General features: G+C 53.8%; 3 protein-coding genes across 3 annotated transcripts; 1 reads left to right on the top strand and 2 right to left on the bottom strand.

Annotated features, from left to right (window-relative positions):
- Positions 1-188: 188 nt before the first annotated feature.
- Positions 189-2,331, bottom strand: AZF1 (DNA-binding transcription factor; the record flags this gene model as incomplete). Its single annotated transcript, XM_049249517.1, has 4 exons — positions 189-728; positions 855-1,028; positions 1,188-1,241; positions 1,321-2,331. 4 exons carry the CDS (start codon positions 2,329-2,331, stop codon positions 189-191), a joined length of 1,779 nt encoding a protein of 592 aa, XP_049111711.1.
- An 8,390-nt stretch (positions 2,332-10,721) lies between these two features.
- TUP1 (general transcription repressor) lies at positions 10,722-13,013 on the bottom strand (the record flags this gene model as incomplete). The annotated part of the gene is made up of 8 exons (XM_049249516.1): positions 10,722-10,746; positions 10,815-10,890; positions 10,946-11,078; positions 11,140-11,610; positions 11,672-12,207; positions 12,266-12,588; positions 12,662-12,743; positions 12,914-13,013. The coding sequence occupies 8 exons, from the start codon at positions 13,011-13,013 to the stop codon at positions 10,722-10,724; spliced, it is 1,746 nt and encodes a 581-aa protein (XP_049111710.1).
- A 2,054-nt stretch (positions 13,014-15,067) lies between these two features.
- Positions 15,068-17,259, top strand: LOZ57_000412 (uncharacterized protein; the record flags this gene model as incomplete). The annotated part of the gene is made up of 3 exons (XM_049249515.1): positions 15,068-15,428; positions 15,501-16,537; positions 16,591-17,259. 3 exons carry the CDS (start codon positions 15,068-15,070, stop codon positions 17,257-17,259), a joined length of 2,067 nt encoding a protein of 688 aa, XP_049111709.1.
- Between the last annotated feature and the right edge of the window lie 716 nt (positions 17,260-17,975).

Below are 17,975 nucleotides of genomic sequence, written 5' to 3'. Positions count from 1 at the left end.
GTTCTTCGCTACCCGAGTTGCTGATAAGATATTAACCGTCCAAAAAAAAAAAAAAAAAAAAAAAAAAAGCTGTCAAAGATTCCACGCTGTAAAGTCTGTATTACTCTCGCCCGCCAACCAAAAAAAAAAGTAAGTTGAGTGCCGTATATAGTTATTGTATTTTGGATTTATGTATAAGGATTTTCTTTTCAATGCGGCCCGCGCGAATACATGTGCTCGTGGAAATCGACCTCGTCGCTGCTCGGCGTGCTCAGATACGACGACCGATGGTGGAACATGCTCATGCGGTGCTTCTCGTCGTCGAGACTGCCCGCCGCCGCCGCCGACGTCGCGGTGCCGCCCATCTCGTCCATGCCGCTGCTCACCGACGATCCGGCCGTCGATGACGACGACGACAGGGAAGCCGAGGACGAAGCCGAGGACGAGGGGGCAGGCGGGTGCGGGTGCTGGAGCGCGTGTGGGTGTGGGTGTGGGTGTGGGTGCGACGAGGACGAGGGGGCAGACGACGGCGGCGGCGGCGGCGGCGGGTGGCGGAGCTGCTTCGCGGTGGACGAGACGCGGCGGTCCTTGCCGCGGCCCTTGATGCCCTTGTTGCTGTTCTTGTACAGGGTCGCGAAGTACTCCCACAGCTCGACGTCGTGCTGGGCGAGCCGCTCCGTCTCGGACAGGGTGGAGAAGCGGATCGTCAGCTCGCGCAGGGTTTGGGCGTGGAATTTGTTTTGGTGAGACTAGTCCGTTCGTCTCTTGTCTCAGCATACTTGGGTTTCGCGGAACGGGGGGGAGGGAGGGAACTTAAAAAAGGGAACTTGGGGAGAAAGTTTAAACAAACGCCCCAAGCAAATTGGACTACTGACCTTGAGGTTGCCGAGCTGTGTGAACTGCTTGCCGCAGTCGTCCAGGCGGCAGATGAAGGGCTTGGCCTTTTCATGCGTGATCTTGTGAGCGCGCACGTTGCCGCGCTGGGCGAATTTCTTGTTGCAGATGTCGCAGGAGTACGGCTTCTCGCCAGTGTGGCGGCGTTCGTGGGTCTGAATAATTTTAATAATTAGCTTAGCTTCGCGGCCCGACCGTTGGTTTGCAACGCTAAAAAAGCAAAACGCGAAAGGCAACGTTTGAAAAATAAAATAATAAAGAATGGAAAAAAAAACTAAAAAACAGGCGGTTGGTTTGTTTGTTTTTTGGCTTACCTTTAAGTTGCCCAGCTGCGAGAACCGTTGACCACAGCCGGCCTCTTTGCAGATCTAATATAAGCGCCCGCATTAGCTCCCAACCGTAGACGTATCGTTTGAATAAGGGGGAAGGAAGGGCAATGTCGCGTACAAACGGCTTGTCACCCGTATGCGCGCGCATGTGGATGTCCAGATGGGTCTTCTGGTAGAAGCTCTTCCTGCAGTTCGGCAGGGTGCACTCGTACTTGCGGCGGGACTTCTGCTTGGAGGGCGGCGGGCGGTCGGGCTGGGGCGGCGCAAACATCGACGCGGATGACAACGACGACGAAGACTGCTGCTGTTGTTGCTGCTGTTGCTGGACGAGCGGTGGCGGCGGGGGCGGTGGCGGAGCGGCTGAGACGGCGGCACCAGGGCCCGGGTAGGACCAGCCGGGCACGCCGGTGGTGAACTGGTGCAGCGGCGGCAGCTGCGGCTGGGCGAGCTTGGGCTTGGACTGGATGGTCTTCATGAGCGTGTCGACCTCGGTGGAGAACTCGATGTCGGGCTTGACGCGCAGGGACTGCTTGCCGGGCCGCGAGTCGCCGGTGGGCTGCTGGTGCTGGTGCTGCTGCTGCTGCTGCTGGTGGTCGTCGGGCTTGTGCTGGTGGATGATGCTGGCGGGGCGGGAGTGCGAGTGTTGCTGGTGGTGGAGGTGGTGTGTGGGATGTTGATGGTGGTGTTGGTGGTGCTGGTGCTGGTGGTGGTCCGGGTCGAGTCTGGCGGGATGGGACTCGATCAGGCGGGCGAGGCCGTTGGCAGCGGCGGTGGAGGGCGGAGAGGAGGAGGAGGAGGGAGATGTCGTGGGAATGGTGGTAGTAGGCGTGGCGGCGGCGGAGGAGCGGGCAAGGGGGGCGGCAGCGGGGTGGTCGGGCAGGCGGTGGGCCAGCGGACTGGCGGCGGCGGCGTAGAAGGGCTGGTAGGAGGAGGCATGGCTGGTGTTGAGGATGTGGCCGAAGCCGTAGGCGGCGGGGGCGTGCAGGTGGGCGGCGTAAGGCAGCGGCGGGCTGGCGTAGTAGGGCGGCATGGGCGTGTCGGGCGGCGGGCCCATCAGGCGGCGGTGCGAGACGGCGGCCAGGTCATGGGGGCCGCCGAAGCCGTAGGAGACGGGCACGGCGGTTTCCATGGGAGGAGAGAGAAGAAGAAGAAGAAGAAGAAGAAGAAGAAGAAAGGAGCGGCAGAAGCAAGAATAAAGGAGTGAACGAAGCCACGAGAACTGCCAGACTTTGTTTTGCGGCTGTGTGAGAGAGAGAGAGAGAGAGAGCGAGACAGAAAGAAAGAGAGGTCAGAGCAGACGCTGAGGCCCAGCGGGCGGGTATAGCAGTTAATAACAGCGCGCGGGCTGGGCTGGGCGGCGGCGGCGGCGGCGCTAGGCGGACAGATAGGCAGGCTGGTAGGCTGGTAGGCTGGTAGGCTGGTAGGCTGGCCCGGGGCTGGCTGGCTGGCTGGCTGGCTGGCGGGCGGGTGCGCGGCGGGCCATTTAAGCTTAACGCCGGCGGCCGCGGCGGGCGCACAGGTCACGCTGGGCGGCGAGTCTACGGGCGGTCGTTAGGTAGTTATCTGTCGCTGGACGGAGTACGGAGTACATCTTACAACTGACTGCCCTATACTCTCTCTCTCTCTCTCTCTCTCTCTCTCACACACACACACACACACACATACTCCGTACTCACACCTCTCCTCCAAGGCCAGCTGCGCCCGCGCAGGGATGCCGCTTTGCGACTGATCAGACCCGCCGGCCGATCGTGCCTGGCAGGCGGGCGCCCGCGCCCTCACCGAACCACGGCCGGTGGCGGGCCGCTCACCACCGCTACTACTACTACTACTACTACTACTACTACTACTACTGGCGGCCGGTTGGGCAGCACGGCCAGCCGTCGCTGCCAGCGGGATGCAGCCCTAAAACATGGGATGACCCGGCTCACCGCCCGCTGCCTCTTCCTCCCTCCCTCCCCCCCGGCGATCCAGCTCGCTAAACTAGCCAGCTAGTCAACCCACTGGCTAGCCGGCCTGTCTCGCACGGCTTCGCTTCCCCGGCCGTCGCTGTCCCCAGCTCCCGGCGCCCTGGACACCGGGAGCCCGTCCGTTGCTTTCTTCTGCCGTGCGTGCGTGCGGCCCCGTGCCTCGCTCGCCTGTCTTGTTTTAGCCTCACCATCACTCCTCCTCCTCCTCCTACTCTCCCCTCTCCCCCCCAAGCACCAGCCCTCCGATCCCGCGCGTGCTTCTCTCCAGCCCAGCCCCAGCCCGGCGATACGAGCGCCTGCACTGTTCCCCGGACGTCTAATAACCCGCCCGCCTAAACTTCCGAGCCTGCTTGTTATTCTTAGCTCTCCCTGTCTGTAGTTACTCCGTATCGACCACCTGCTCGTTTCTTTTCTCCCTCCCTCCTTGCTTTTCCTGCGCCCACGCGGCAGCCCTCCAGGGCCCGGGACAAGGCAGAATTTCCGGCGAGTCGGAAGATAAAGTTAGCCATCGTTTTTTTATTTTTATTTTTTTTCATTTTTCCTTTTCTTCATGTCAGCATAAAACCAACAAAGCTCAAGACGCGTGCCTGGCACGCCATGCCGTCATCGCCCGGGGCCATGAAACTCGACCCGCGGCCGAGTTAACTAGCTAGTAATGTGATTTAGCCCTGTCACCGCATTATTGATGCCAGGCGCTGTGACGGGCCCCCGTCCGAACAGTCTTCAAACCCGCCCGCCCTGCGCACTGGCCCCTCGCTGCCCCTCGCCCGCCTCTACTAGTTAACGACTCCGTACATATGCGCGCATGCGCATCACCACGCAGTACATCCAGTCATATCTATGCAGGCGCCAATCCTGCGCGCCCAGCACATTCTCGCCCCGCATGACGGGCATCCTCATCTCCCTTCTTCATCCCGCTCGCGGGCGGGCACTCACAGAGAGTTTCTGCCTGTGCCCGCCAAGCGGCGGTCGCCAGCGTATCACCGTCCGCAGCGCGCCTGCGTCGCCCTGAGGCTGTTGCGGGCATGTCCCCGGTTCCTGGTCGGTCGCGCTGCTAGTTAGCTTCTCCTGGCCCCCGGTCGTCAGTCTTTTTTTTTTTTTTTTCTTTTCGTTGTTGTTGTTGTTGTTGCCGCGTGACTTGGCGATATCTCTTTTCTGCTCGGGCTGTGCCACGGGGCGAGACATAGTCACTAACTAGTAGTAGATCGAACAGAGAGAGAGAAAAAACGAACGAAAGACGACCAGCAAAAACCGTCGGCAATCGTGGCCAGTCACTAGCTAGCTGGCGAGTTGGCTGGGTTCGAACGGCCGCTCGCCAATCGGGCCTGTTCCACACTTCCGAAACCAGGCCCTGGCGGGCGAAGAGCTTGTCAGCCTCTCTCTGGCCGCGACAGACTGCCCGTTTCCCACCCCTTAGCGAGCCACAAACACTCTACTCCATCCCCAGCCGACGAGGACCGTGATTGCCCACCGCTACTTAGTGACTTTATCTGTTCTGCCTGGAAGGGAGGCAAAAAATCCGCGCCGAGCTAGTTTGGCTAACTAACTAACTAGTTAATTATCCGGAAAGGATTTCCCACCCGAACGAGAAGGGAAAAAGGGTCTCATGATGCCAAAGCGGGAGAGCGAGAGGGAGAAAGAGAAGTAAGTGGGTTGGGTTGACAAGGGCCCCGCGCTCGCTCTGGACGAGCCTCGCCGTCAGCGACCAGGGAAGTAGTTACTAGTTAGAGGACCGACCGACATGGGGGACGGACGGGCTGCCGCCCCAAACAAGCCCGTGCCTTGGGATCTGTGGTCTGTGCCTGTGGCACAGCCTAGTTCCGCGTCTGTAGCTACTACCAAGCTGTCATCATCATCATCATCATCATCATCATCATCATCATCATTTATCGTCGTCGTCGTCGTTGAGCCACACTGCCACTGGTTTCAGTGATCGGCGGCCGGTCCGCCAGTGTGTGTGTGTGTAACTGTTGGGACAGTTAGTTAGTTAGATAGCTCCTCCGTGACTGGCTGGCTGGGCTGGCTATCAACGCCCTATTACTCTCGCGCTCCCAGCTGTTCGTTCCAGCCTGCATGCCGAACTCCCCCCCCCCCCTGCCCGGCCAGGGGGGACATCTCTGCATGTTATTACTCTATGTACTCCATCGGTAACTGGGTATTCCAAATCATCCCCCGTCGAGACCTGAATATGCACGCCGCCAGTCCTCGCACTGCATTTCCTGTCCTCCGCAACTATGTAACTACTAACTACTTCTTACCTCCAAGTCCAGTCACAACTACAACAACAACAATGATAGCCGCCCCAACCAGCAACACGTTCCCGGAAAACCATACATTTTTCTTTTCGCAATGCATGTCCGGAGTAGACAGCGTCCTGCTGCTGATCCCCAAAGCTTAAGAGCCGATCGTTGTTCTTTTTTTTTTTCTCGTCGGCAACGGAGAGGCCTGGTACTTACCTAGTTACCTACCTACACACATAACTACGGAGTACATACATACGATCGGACTTTGAGGCTTGCTGGATGCGGTATGCTGTTGATCCCGGCCGGGCGTGGGGCGTGGTGGGTTCAGGGGGGGAGGGGCGTGTTGCTGTCAGGCAACCTTCGCCAGCGAGAGCAGCTAGGTAACTAGGTAGTTAGTTGACTGGTCACATAACTAACGACCTGGCCGAACGACAGGAGCTGGAACTTCCCCCAACAAGACAGGCAGAGATGTTACATGTGCGAATTCTCAGAGAGATTGAGAATCAGGGTTGCCGCTCCCCCCCTTTTTTTTTGTACCATCCCCTGACAATGAACACACGGCATTGACCTTTTTTTTTTTTCAATTCTGATTCTGATGCTCATCTAAATATTCCCTCAGGGTCCTTGCGCACATACACCCGCGGCTAAACTAACTAATAACTAACTAAATGCCTAGCAGGCACATCGTCAGATCATCATCATCATCATCGCCCGCTAACTCCTCCGTACCCAGACCCAGCTATCTAACCCGCATCTCCTTAACCCTGGCACTGCTCTGCTAGCTCTCCATTTTCCCTAAACGACCAGATATTTATGGGGAACGGGGAAACCGGTCGCCGCGCACGCGAAACAAGGACCTAGATCTCGTCCGCCCAGCGCGGCGAGAACTACACCGGCCCACACTTACCCACCACCCCCCCGATATATTTATTATTGTCGTTGGGCAGCAAGCGGGCAGCTTCTCCACCCCCCTCCAAGTCCTCAGGGCCCCAAGTATTTATATTATTATTATGCAGAGTGTGCATTAATATGATAAGAGGGGAGGGGTGGGCGGTGGGGTTGGGCGGAGCCAACCAAGGCAGTGCGCGCGCGCGCGCGAAGCTGCCTGCCTCGCTTGCCGAGTCAAGAAGAGTTGAGTGTGCACGCGCGGGCTCAGTCAGGGCTTGGACCTTGGGAGCCGCTGCTCAAACGCACCGCTCAAGGGCGGCCCCCGGCTTGGGACGGGAGGGGGAGATCTCGCCACCCGAGTCATGCTGAATAAATCACTCGCATGATGGGTGAGGCGGGCAGGCGGGCGATGATGGAGAAAAAAATGATCCACAGGACTAAAATTGCTCTTGAGCGGGAGGGCGTTTTCTTAGTATCGAAGCGGGTGGGCCGTCGATTATTAATTGAGATGTTTTTATTTTTGGAGTCCTGTAGGGGGAATACGAGGCTGGAAGAATGGAAGCTGTGAAGGTCCATCGCAAAGGATTGTGTGTGAATCACTGCCAGTAGGATTCTCGCTTCAGGCCCGATCAAAGAAAACTATTTATTTGGCGCTGGGCAGCCACACGCATAGTCGTCGCTGCATCGGAAATTGCGCGGGAAGAGACGAGCTGATGATGCACTCGCAAGTCACAGACAAGCGCCAGGCTGGCCGCGGATACTGTAGGACTTTCTTTTTATGTTTATTTTTTTCGTAATCAAGATTTCTTTTTTGTCGATTTCCAAGTCGGCTACTGGGCATTGGCAAAGTCTTCGAAGCTTTTTGGCACTCATGACGATTTGCAAGCCAACCCGTCGACCACGAAGTCGCATCCAACAACGACAAGACCCTGAGCGACACTTAGCCTCCTTCCAGAGTGAAGCAATAAGAGTACGCGACTCCCGGCCGAGATGTCGCCCCTTTGTGAGCAGCAGCAGCAGCAGTAGTACTCCGTAGCTGATTCTCATCGCAATCACACCGGGCGGGCCAATGAGGAAACCGCATCGTCGGCGACGAGCAAGCCGAGTACCGGGATGAGAGCTCGTCGCCCGCGCGCGGGCCCGTCGACTTGTGTCACCTCTTTCTCTCTCTCTCTCTCTCCCCCCTTTCCATCCTTGCACCGTTTCTCGCCTCCTGGGCCCCCGTTGGACGGTGAAGGGCGCGCAAATCAGGCTCGCTCGCCGAGGAGCAACGGGGTCCCCTCCCTTCCCTCCCCGGTCGCCAGCTCTCTCCCCCCCGTTTTCGTTTCAAAGGCCCCGGGAGACTTCCTAGTGGAGGAGGACAACGACGACGACGACGACGGAAGAGGCAGAACCCATGCGGGATGCGCACGTACGCGCGCGGTAGGAAGTCTAGTTCGTTTAGTTGGCGGTAGTGTCAGAGGAAGCGAAGTAGGAAGCGTGCAAATCACACGCAAGCAAAACACGCTTCGGAACACCCGACGTCTGCTGCCCAATCAAACTCAGCTTGTCGGCGCTATCGCCGACTCGCCACCCCACGCTCTTGAAACGCCTTTGCCGGCGGAGCTTCTTGGAAGGAATAATAATAATAAGGGCACACTACTGTCCCTTCCGTAGCTTCATCCCAAACGTCACCTGACACCCCTTCATGCCAAGTTTGGGGAAAGTGGCCGCTTCATTTTTGGTGCCCGCGGGACCAGTGGCGGGCCAGAATTGGCGGCTGTCAGTTGCCGGGTAGTTATCGAGTTGGGATGCGAGGGAGCCGTTATGCTTCCATCCCGCGTCGAGCCTGCCAATGCGTAGTTTGTTCCCCGGCGCACGCGGTGTCTTGGTGGCATGGACCAGCTAAAACAGGTTTGCGTTCTGGCCGCAGGTGGTTTCGAGAGAGAAAAAAAAAAACAAATAACCACCATTAAACCCAATCTGACAGAAAGATATCCAACTCTGATATACAATAAAATACATCTTCACCCAAAAAAAAACCTGCGCGATACGAGGGATTCTGCTGGAGTTGGCACAACTCCGCCTTGAAATCCAAGCTTTGGCGAGAGAATTAAGGAGAATTGCCTGTGTGAGAAGAACAGCGGATCCACGGCATGCGCAAGAGAATCAAGGTGAGGCGGTCCAAAGGACGCGCGCATCGCGACGAATAGGGAACAAAGCCAGCACAGAGGCCTAGAGAATTGTACCCGTCCAAGGTACAATTCGTGACCAAAGGGACACATGGAACCGGATCCAAAGCCTCCCGGGGAGACACAGAACTCTTATCTATCAAACCCTTTTCCGGAGGGGGGTATTGGGGGGGCCCTTCTCAATGGATCGGGTCCAAGACAAGGGACGACCAGTCACACGATTCAGAGTGGACGGTGATATCTGACTGAATATGCTGAGTTCCTGGACCAATGAGGCATCATTGCATTTTTGAAATTTCTATTAGCCATTGGGATTTTTTGAAGAGCTTTCCCCTGTCATATACATACGCATCTGCTCGCTGGTAGGAGACGAGCTGGCTGCACTCTTCCCGCCGTTATATGGACATTCGCCGTTCTCACAGTCCAAGGGTCTGGAGTGTATATAACATGATTTCGAACAAAACAAAAACCGTTATCTCGCCGGCGATAGACCCACGGTATCCATAGGGACCACATTGGTCAATCTCCTCTATCCATGGAACCCGCAACGGTATTTGCCCCGGGCTCGCGGAAGATTCCGAGATTGCCGGGCGTCGGGTTCAGTTGTCGAGAATGCGTTCGCGGGATGGAAACCTATTGCCGCTCGCAACACGGCAGATCACAGTGCCATCCCTCTTCTGGCGAAGGTGAGTGATACTGCATGAGAAGAGTAGCCGAAGTCACTCGCCGTCGCCATCCGGGCCTTCTCGAGCAGCTGCGTTCCGCATGGAGGTCACCCAACCAGCGCCCGGCTCAACGTTTCTCCGCCCACGGTTCCGATTCGCGTTAAGTTCGCGCCCAGAACCTTGACCGCCAGCCTGTTACGCCAAAAAAAAAAGGCAGCTCATGGCAGCTCGTTTGGAGGTGTGGGGGGAGGCGAGGGGAGGGATTTTCGTCTGGCTGCCGTAGTTACTCCAAGAGACGTGTGGCCCGAGAGCCCTGGCCGCCGAATAGACGCGTCTCCTTTTCCGAACAGCGCATATGCACCTCCCGACAACAAGGGGCGGCCGGCCTCGAGTCCAGGAGCCTCTTGGAGCTTAGCAGCGGACCCGATCTGCCCGGGCATGCATACGCGAGGGTACGTGGACGCATTAGGCTAAAGTGGCCGAACAGCCACCGGCGCACCAAGTGCTGCATATCGCATCCTTCCATTCATAGCTGTATGCTCGATGTGCGACAACCGAGAATGAAATGTGGGGAAGCGCGGGCCGGGTGGGAATCGCCAAAGTCGCGCAACAAGGAAGACCGAACGCCCATTGACGCCCAGCATCATCGCCTCAGGCCCGGGTGAGTGAGGTGTGGAAAGCTGAGAGAAACAGAGATGCAGGAAGTGGTGCACGGAGGACGTATCTTGTGTACAGGATAACATATGCCAGCCTATGATTACGAGCGAAAGCCGGCATTGTTGGACAGACAGCTTGAGACCGCAAGACTTTCTCCATCCGGTTCCTTTTCCAAAACGATCGGGCTGCGTTTCTGGTAGGTCGTATTCATCACTAACATCATGGTTGATCAACAAGACACGTAGGAGATGGAATATAGCGGTATGAGAACTTGCACTCCGTACGTAGTACTAAAGAAAAAAAATTCAATTCATAGCCCAACGAACACCAGCATTTTCGAATATTTCGCACACCAGAAGTACAGTACATGCAAACCACATCTGTTCCGTTTGGTATCTTTTTCTCCCGGTCCTCCTCGGGAATGACGGCATCCACAACCTGAGGACGGCTAGTTCCGACCACAGCAATAACAACCCCCATCGAAAATCCAGTATTATTCAACGCGGAGCATTGTGTAAAAAGCAGTAAACACCGAGAAGCACAACATTTGATCGAATTCACATATCTTTGAAGGGGAGAAAAAAACACAGCGAGAGTGAGAAAAAGAGTGGGAAAAATTACAGCACAATACTTTGCATACATGCTGATAAGGCATGGCAATACTAACAAACCCAGTATCTCACTTCCATATTTCGCCAGGCATGACTTCCACATTTGTATTAACTCCCAAAACTCTGTTTAGCTCTGTCAAAAGAGGTCTTCTCGGCCACAAAGGCCAGCGTTGAGATCCGTTTATGACAAGCAAACAGCAAAACACGACAGCCAGGATCAGAAATCGAGTGCCATCAGAAAGCAATACTGTTTCTCGTACGATAGCAAAATGTCAAAGAGTAGGGGGATAGATGGAGGGTATTTAACCAAAACATCTTTACCGACGTCCCCAAGGACCGTAGCTAAACAAGGAAAATAGGTCATCAGTAAAACGGAAAAAACTGCAAAGGGACTGAAAGTGAATACCCACCTCCAGATTTTAGCACGGCAATCACCGCTGCCAGTAGCAAAGAGCTGTCCTGTTGGGCTGGGTGCAACAGAAATGACTATGACGAATTAGCATCACTATAAAAAAAATGTAATCGATCATTTTAAACGCACCAGAGTTCTTATGGCCCTGAAGCATCATTTGGGCATGGCCAGTCATCACATCCCAGAATTGTACACCTCTATCTTTAGAGCCGCTCAGAACCCAGTGGCCATCTGGAGTGAAGCAAACACTTAGGACGAAGTCCTGTTCAGTGGTTAGCAATGCAAGAACTAGTAAGGTTGCATAGGTTGTTTTGTCCTTTTACCTTGTGGCCTTCAAATGTACGAACGCATTTTCCACCCTTTGGACCATTGCCAGGTGCCATACCACGCGATGGAGTTAACTCCCACATCTTGATGGTCTTATCTAAACTACCGCTGACCAAATCTCGGCCGTTAGGAGCAAATGCAACGGAGTACACGCTGTCTCGGTGGCCATCGGGGCTCTCCAGACGTTCCACAAGGTAGCCAGTCGTGGTATCCCATACCCTTACGCTTCGATCGAGAGACCCAGCAGCGACGTATCGGCCATCAGGAGAAATAGCAACAGTTGTTACGCCGTCCTCGATGCTCAGGATAAGTTCTTGCTTTCCATCATACACATCCCACATCCGCACGGTCTTGTCTCCACTGCCAGATGCGATATACCGGCCGTTGCGCGAGTAATCGAGGGAATAAATGTCATTTTCGTGCCCGGCAAATATGTGTCTGATTTTTCGGTTCGCAATATCCCAGACCTGTGAAATTTCACAGTTAGTAGATAAAACACAATGTAATATAAAATTTTGATAGTCGTACCCGAATTTGCCTGTCTTCAGCACCAGTAGCTAAGCATTTTCCATCTGGGCTGAAGCAAACGCTACGAATATAAAGGTCACCCTCCTTATTCGCCGTTTCATCTTGCAAGGTCGTTACCAGTTGTCCAGAGGCAACGTCAAAGATCTGGGCCGAACGGTTGCAACCTGTTGCAACATATTTCCCATCGGAGCTAAACTTGACACAGCAAACAACGCTGTTATGGGACAGAGTGTGGACCAGCTCGACATCCAGGACACGGGGGATCTCAGGGTTGAACACAGCATACCAATCGCTGCCTTCTTTTTTCTGGGTCGGGGGAAGCTTGTCGGGCTCTAATTCTCCAAGGGCATTACCGACACGGTAGGGCACTTGTTGGCCGGGGGGAGTAGGCTGTGGAATCTGTGGAGATGCTCTAGGGTCAGGATACGCCACCGGATGGTTTTGCTGGGGTGTAGCGGGTCCAGGAGGTGCTCTGTTCGCACGTACTTTTCCAGGGCCAGGAGAGGAAGTTTGAGTTGGTGGTGGTGGCCCATAACCTGCGAAAACGACTGTTAGAGTTTGCTTGACGAGTAATATCGGTTACTTAGCTATTACCATTCACACCAGAATTCGGTTGATAACCGCCGAATGCGCCTTGCTGTGGCTGGGGCGGTCCTTGCGCACCTGAAGCTGGTTGCTGCATGGAGTGCTGAGGAGGCTGTTGTTGGTCCTGAGGAGGGGGAGGGGCCAAAGCAGGGGGCCCGCCACCTTGGTTTGTTATAATACCACCAAAGAGATTACTGGGACCGTGGCCTAAGGCAGGGGGCGGCGCCTGAGACAAACCACCATGGGTTGGAGGACCACCAACGTGTGAGGGCGGGAGATGGATACCGCGAGACTCTAGCTCCATTCGCAGAGCGCGAATTTCGCCTTCATATCTATTTTAGGCGCGGTGAGATTCGAGTGCGAAACAATACAATGGCGTGTTCATATCAAAAAGCGCGCACGTACTTTTGTTTCATATCCATATGAGCCTGCTCCAACTGACTTACTCGCTGGCGGATCATCTCCATCTCTTGAAGCTGCCCGGTCACTAGAGTAAAGTTAGTTCCAATTAACATTATAAATCGCAAGCCGTATTCTATTTCATCACGCCGACATAGGAAAGCGCGTGCGCTAGGGCTATCATGCCCATCCACCAGTAAATCTGGGTTTCCTGGCAAGAATAAAAAGAAATTCGGCGCCTATCTAGGTTTTTCATACATTGATGCTCACACTCGCCATGGCTTCGAGATTGATTCTCGTACTCTTGACGCAGCTGGTCAAAGAGTTCTGTCAGACGCGGATTCGGCGCCGGAACCATCGCTCGATTGTACATATTCAACCAAAGTGATGGCGACGAAGTTGGGCGACAAGCGACGGGGTCAGGCGAAGGTCAGATTTAGAGGGTTGCGAGGAAGGCAAAAAAAATGCGCGTTCAAAACTAAGTAAGGCAGCGTCAATAACAAGCGACAGGTCTGCAGCGATGGCGTCGAGCGTGGGGTGCAGTTGCGCCAGTCGTGGCGATGTGATGTTGCGATGTTGTTATTGTGAAGATTTGCAGTTTGGGGGTTGAGCGAGGGGTGAGCACTGACCACCTTTTTGAGGCTGAAATTGGCGCGAGAAGCGAGGTGGAACCTCGTCCGTTCATTCGGCAAACAAGCGACAGGCCGTCAGCAGAGACGACGAGAGACGAACAGAGCTCGGACGATGGCTAAAAAGCACGAACGGTGATGGGAAGAGCTGGCCGGGAGCAGGATAGGCGGATGTTGGAAGGAGGTGCAAAGGCAAAAAGTCAGATGGGGCGGGAGAAGGGTCCCTGTTTGATACAGGCACTCCGCTTAGTTCCTTTTTTTTGGATGGATCCTGTGGCACCCCTGGTTGATGGCACGGAAAGGCTAAAAGCGTACGTCGAGATGCGGTGGTCAGCCAGCGGTGGTGCGGCGACGGGCTGGACTGGCGAGCGGGCGGCGGCGCCAAGCCTGCAGCCGGGGCATTAGCTAAGCAGCCCGACTCGCCGCCGCGCTGGTTCTGCGCTAGCCCAGCCACCGCCCCCAGCTGTGGCGCAGGCCCGATTTGGCACCACACGTGGCACGTTTGCCCTGTTTGCACCACCGCCAAACCTCGCGTCTGGCGGCCAGCACCTGTCCAGGCTCTGGTCGCCGGGGGCCGCGTTTCTGCGGCGCGCTGTGCTTTATCAGCTCCAGGGGGCCAAGCCTGGGGATTGCAACGCTGGTCCACGGGATGGATGCCGGGAAACACGCTGCTGATCCCTTCTCATCCATATTATTATATGGGGCACCGCGCCGGCTGGCGTGTGTTATTATTAATTATCACCATGGCAGATACACTGCGCTAGCCCAGTGAATTGGCTATAAAAATCTAAACCCTGCCCGCACCCTAGCAGACCAGTCACAATCACAGTCATGGCTGAGCACGCGTGGGCGCTGCCATTGACATTCCCTGGATGAAGTATCCTCATGGCCCCCATTCGCAGTCAACTTCGCAGTGGCCTGATCAACCGTGCGCCGCCAGCGCGGCGAGCTCCGTATTGTTCCAACATTCTTCTTTACGCTGTCGCCAAGCAACGCATTGTCGAACACGTTCAGCCCGCCCAGGCAATCCCGGCTTGCTGGTGGAGATCCGAATCTTCCTCCGCCCTGGATCGGCGGATTAACTTCCTCCTTCGTTCACGTGATATGCAATCCCCGGATCTCGGTGGATTCGTTTCTCCGGCGACTGGCCTCCTACGTCACTGGCCCAAACTCACTTGCATCCAAGCTTTTCGCATCGCAACCGTTGTTTGTGTTGGCCGTTCTGCTGTTTCACGGAACAAACTCAGTTTTTGTCTCTGACTTTCCTTACTCTTCTCGCCTAGAAAATCTAAACCTCTCCAAAAAGCTTTGAAAACACACACACACCTTTGCTCAATTTCGGTTCTTATCGTCAGTGGCGCGTCTTACGTTGTCTTCACTCGGTCTCTCCAATTGGCGCTTCCGTTGCTTCTTCATATGGTCCGGCGCCTAAAATTCCCTAGAACGTGCTGCTTTACCTTTTTGGAAGCCTGGCGACCTATCGTGCATGCAAATCGCCCCACTATAGCTCTGGAACTACTCCGAGCTCCTTCCCATCAACCTCCTCATCGTTCAGCCAGAACGTCTACAGACAAGACAATCGTTCTTCGCTCAGCTTTCCTTTGCAATTCCATTATCCCACCAGAACCTCAAAGTGGCGTCAAGACGAGATAGCCTGAAGCATTCTCTTTTACGGCTCTCAAATCCCACCATCCCATCTGCCTCGAAGGCCAATCTCCGAACCCCATTGGTAGACTCGAGGTGCAGTGACTTATCCGGTTTTGTGGTGGATAATAATGCCGACATGAGGGTTGAGTCTGAGAGCGTGGGAGGCTCCCATGCTGATATTTCTCGTGAGCGGCGCACTCAGCAGGATACTGATTCCCGTCGGGGGTCTATCATGTCGACCCAAACTTTTCCGGAGTCAGGGCCACTTCCTGTGCTGCAAACTCTAGCCAATGAGAAAATCATCGCCTCTGGGAACGGAATTACTGTCGCAATTGCTCAAGCCGAGCCTGTGATCTTTCTCGAGGACGCAGATAGCGGAGACAGTTCAAAGGCCGCCATGCTCAGGGGCCATTTGCATATCAAGGTTACCAAGACGACCAAAATCAAGAGAATACTCCTCACATTTAAGGGTGTGGTAAATGCAACGTGGTCGGAGAGTGAGTATTCTTGTAACGCCAGGGGTCTCAACATCTAGTACAGTCACTAACGTTTTCCAATTTCTTCGACAGGTTTACCAAGCCAGAAACATTTTTACCGTGATAGCCGCGGTGTTATGACCCATATATGGCCCTTTTATGATGACAGATATATAACCCAGCAAAATCGTTATGGTGCCGATTATTTTCGACTGCTTCACCCCAAGAAGGGAGCACCAACCTACCCAACCTCCGGACTCTTCCCACGGTCTCGCTCCTCTGTAAGTTTAGATCGCATGGCAAAAGAGTTTAGGCGACTTTCACTCCCACACAGTTCATCACGAAGCTTCGCAAGCGATGAATTTGCTACCCCCTCAGCCTCCGCACAGACGGGCTATACGTTGTTTCAGCCAGGTGATTATATCTACAATTTCGAGCTACCAATCGACTCTCACTTTCCAGAAACTATAAAAACTGATTATGGGTCTGTCAAATATTCGCTTGAGGCGTTTGTCGAACGAGCGGGCGTGTTTCGTCCAAACATTTCAGGCTCAAAAGAAGTGCTTCTCGTTCGGACTCCATCGCAGAACTCGTTAGAACAGGTTGAACCAATCGCGATTTCTCGCTCATGGGAAGACCAGCTTCATTACGATATCATTATATCGGGCAAATCATTTCCTTTAGGGGCACAAATCCCGATTGCATTCAAACTTACGCCCCTTGCTAAAGTTTCATGCCATCGGATCAAAGTTTACGTATCCGAGACAGCTCTGCATTGGTCATTAGGCAATGTCGAGCATCGTACAGACAAAAATCGACAAATCCTGCTCTTTGATAAACGTGCTGGATTTCCTGTGATCAGTACATATCCAGGAAGCAAGTTACGAATCACTTCGGGCGGTGGCATTCGATGGGAAGATCGCGAGGCTGCAGCACGTGGCGTTGAAATATCCGATCCCATGTGTACGAATCTCCTCGGCGATGTTGAGAATGACTTCGGTGCTGGGCCAACAGAGATGGAATTTGACGTGCAGCTTCCAACATGTCCGCTCATGCGGAATGTTGAGTCGGCTCAGAAATTGCATTGCGACTCCGCGTACGATAATATCACTATTAACCACTGGATCAGGGTAGGTTATTTCATCCCTAACCCGTTATCGCAACAGCCGCTAATGCTATGTAGATCGTCCTTCGACTATCAAGGCCCGATGAAAACTACTCCCATAAGCGCCGCCACTTTGAGATTTCAATCGACTCGCCATTCCACATTCTATCCTGCCTGGCAAAGCAATCAAACCTTGCACTTCCACATTATACATCTCCTACGTCAGCCCCATCTGCAGAGTATGAATGTGGCTGTCCTGATGCTAGACCTCTCGCCCCACCCACTTCAATGAACACTGGGCTAGGCGATCTCAATATGATCCTCAATATTTCCAACGCTAGCGACGGCTCCCCCATCTATACGCCGCAGTCCTCTTCCTCTGAGTCTGTAGACCGCGCCCGTGAGGACACACAGCCTACAGATTCCGGGGACTCTTTAAACATGCGCACCCGACCTATCCACCTCATACGAGTCCCGTCATTTGCACCACCGCCATTCGAAGACATTCCCCCGCCTCCTCCTGTCATGACCCCGCCACCTGATTATGCCGCGATCATGCCGAATCAGGACCCCAATAGGGGCCTTGTCGATTATTTTCAACGGCTACACCAAGCCGAACAGGAGTATGACCAGAACACGCGCGGGAATGCTAGGGTGGATGTGCCTCTAACTCCAGGTGGAAGAGTGCACCGAAGCATTGAGATCCCAAGGGGATTTTTCCCAGGGGTGGAGGCCATTACTGAATGAAAAAATTTCTGTTATTTCCCCTCCGTTTCTAGTATGATACTCCCGACGTGGAGATGACCTTCATTGGTCCTATCACAAGGTAGGATTACTGATCTTGATGCCATTGATTTTATTTGAATGAAAATATTATGCAATTTTGATGTTCAATAATCATTTGGAGTGGTATATTTGGTGGAAGCCTATTCCTGCAGGAACATTTCTCCTTGTAAATACAGGTTTTGGGAGCACGGGAACGCTGAAAATTGATATTTTTTATTTTTTTCCTTATCCATTTTTTCAGGAATCAATTGATAGCAAGCGTTCCTACTACTATTTTCTGGTTGATGGGACACATTTGACTATAAAATGAATGATTTCTGGAGGCTGATTGAGAATGTATATAATTGAGTATATCTATGGTTTCTTACCAGCCAATCACTGCACATTCTTTCTCCTATGTCACTCTTAAGTTGTCCTGATTTAATATTCTTTTATCTATGCTATTCTAATCTAAAATAAAACAGAAATAACATATTCAACAACTACCACTGGGGCAGTAATACTTTCAACTACTTCGTATCATATATTCGTATAGGACATTTTTTCCCCCATCCCAGAAATCTTTTTCCTTGATTACTTTAAACTACAATCGATGTTGCCCTGTTGGAAAGCTTTTCCTCTCTTGATCTGTTACAGATATTCATGGGAAGTCTCAAGTGTTTACGCATCCAATGGCT

This window comes from Ophidiomyces ophidiicola (assembly GCF_022830035.1).
Source record: "Ophidiomyces ophidiicola strain CBS 122913 chromosome Unknown scaffold_1, whole genome shotgun sequence".
NCBI classification, from domain to species: Eukaryota; Fungi; Ascomycota; class Eurotiomycetes; order Onygenales; family Onygenaceae; genus Ophidiomyces; species Ophidiomyces ophidiicola.
Note: the sequence above shows the minus strand (reverse complement) of the source record. Positions and strands in the feature narration are given on the sequence as shown.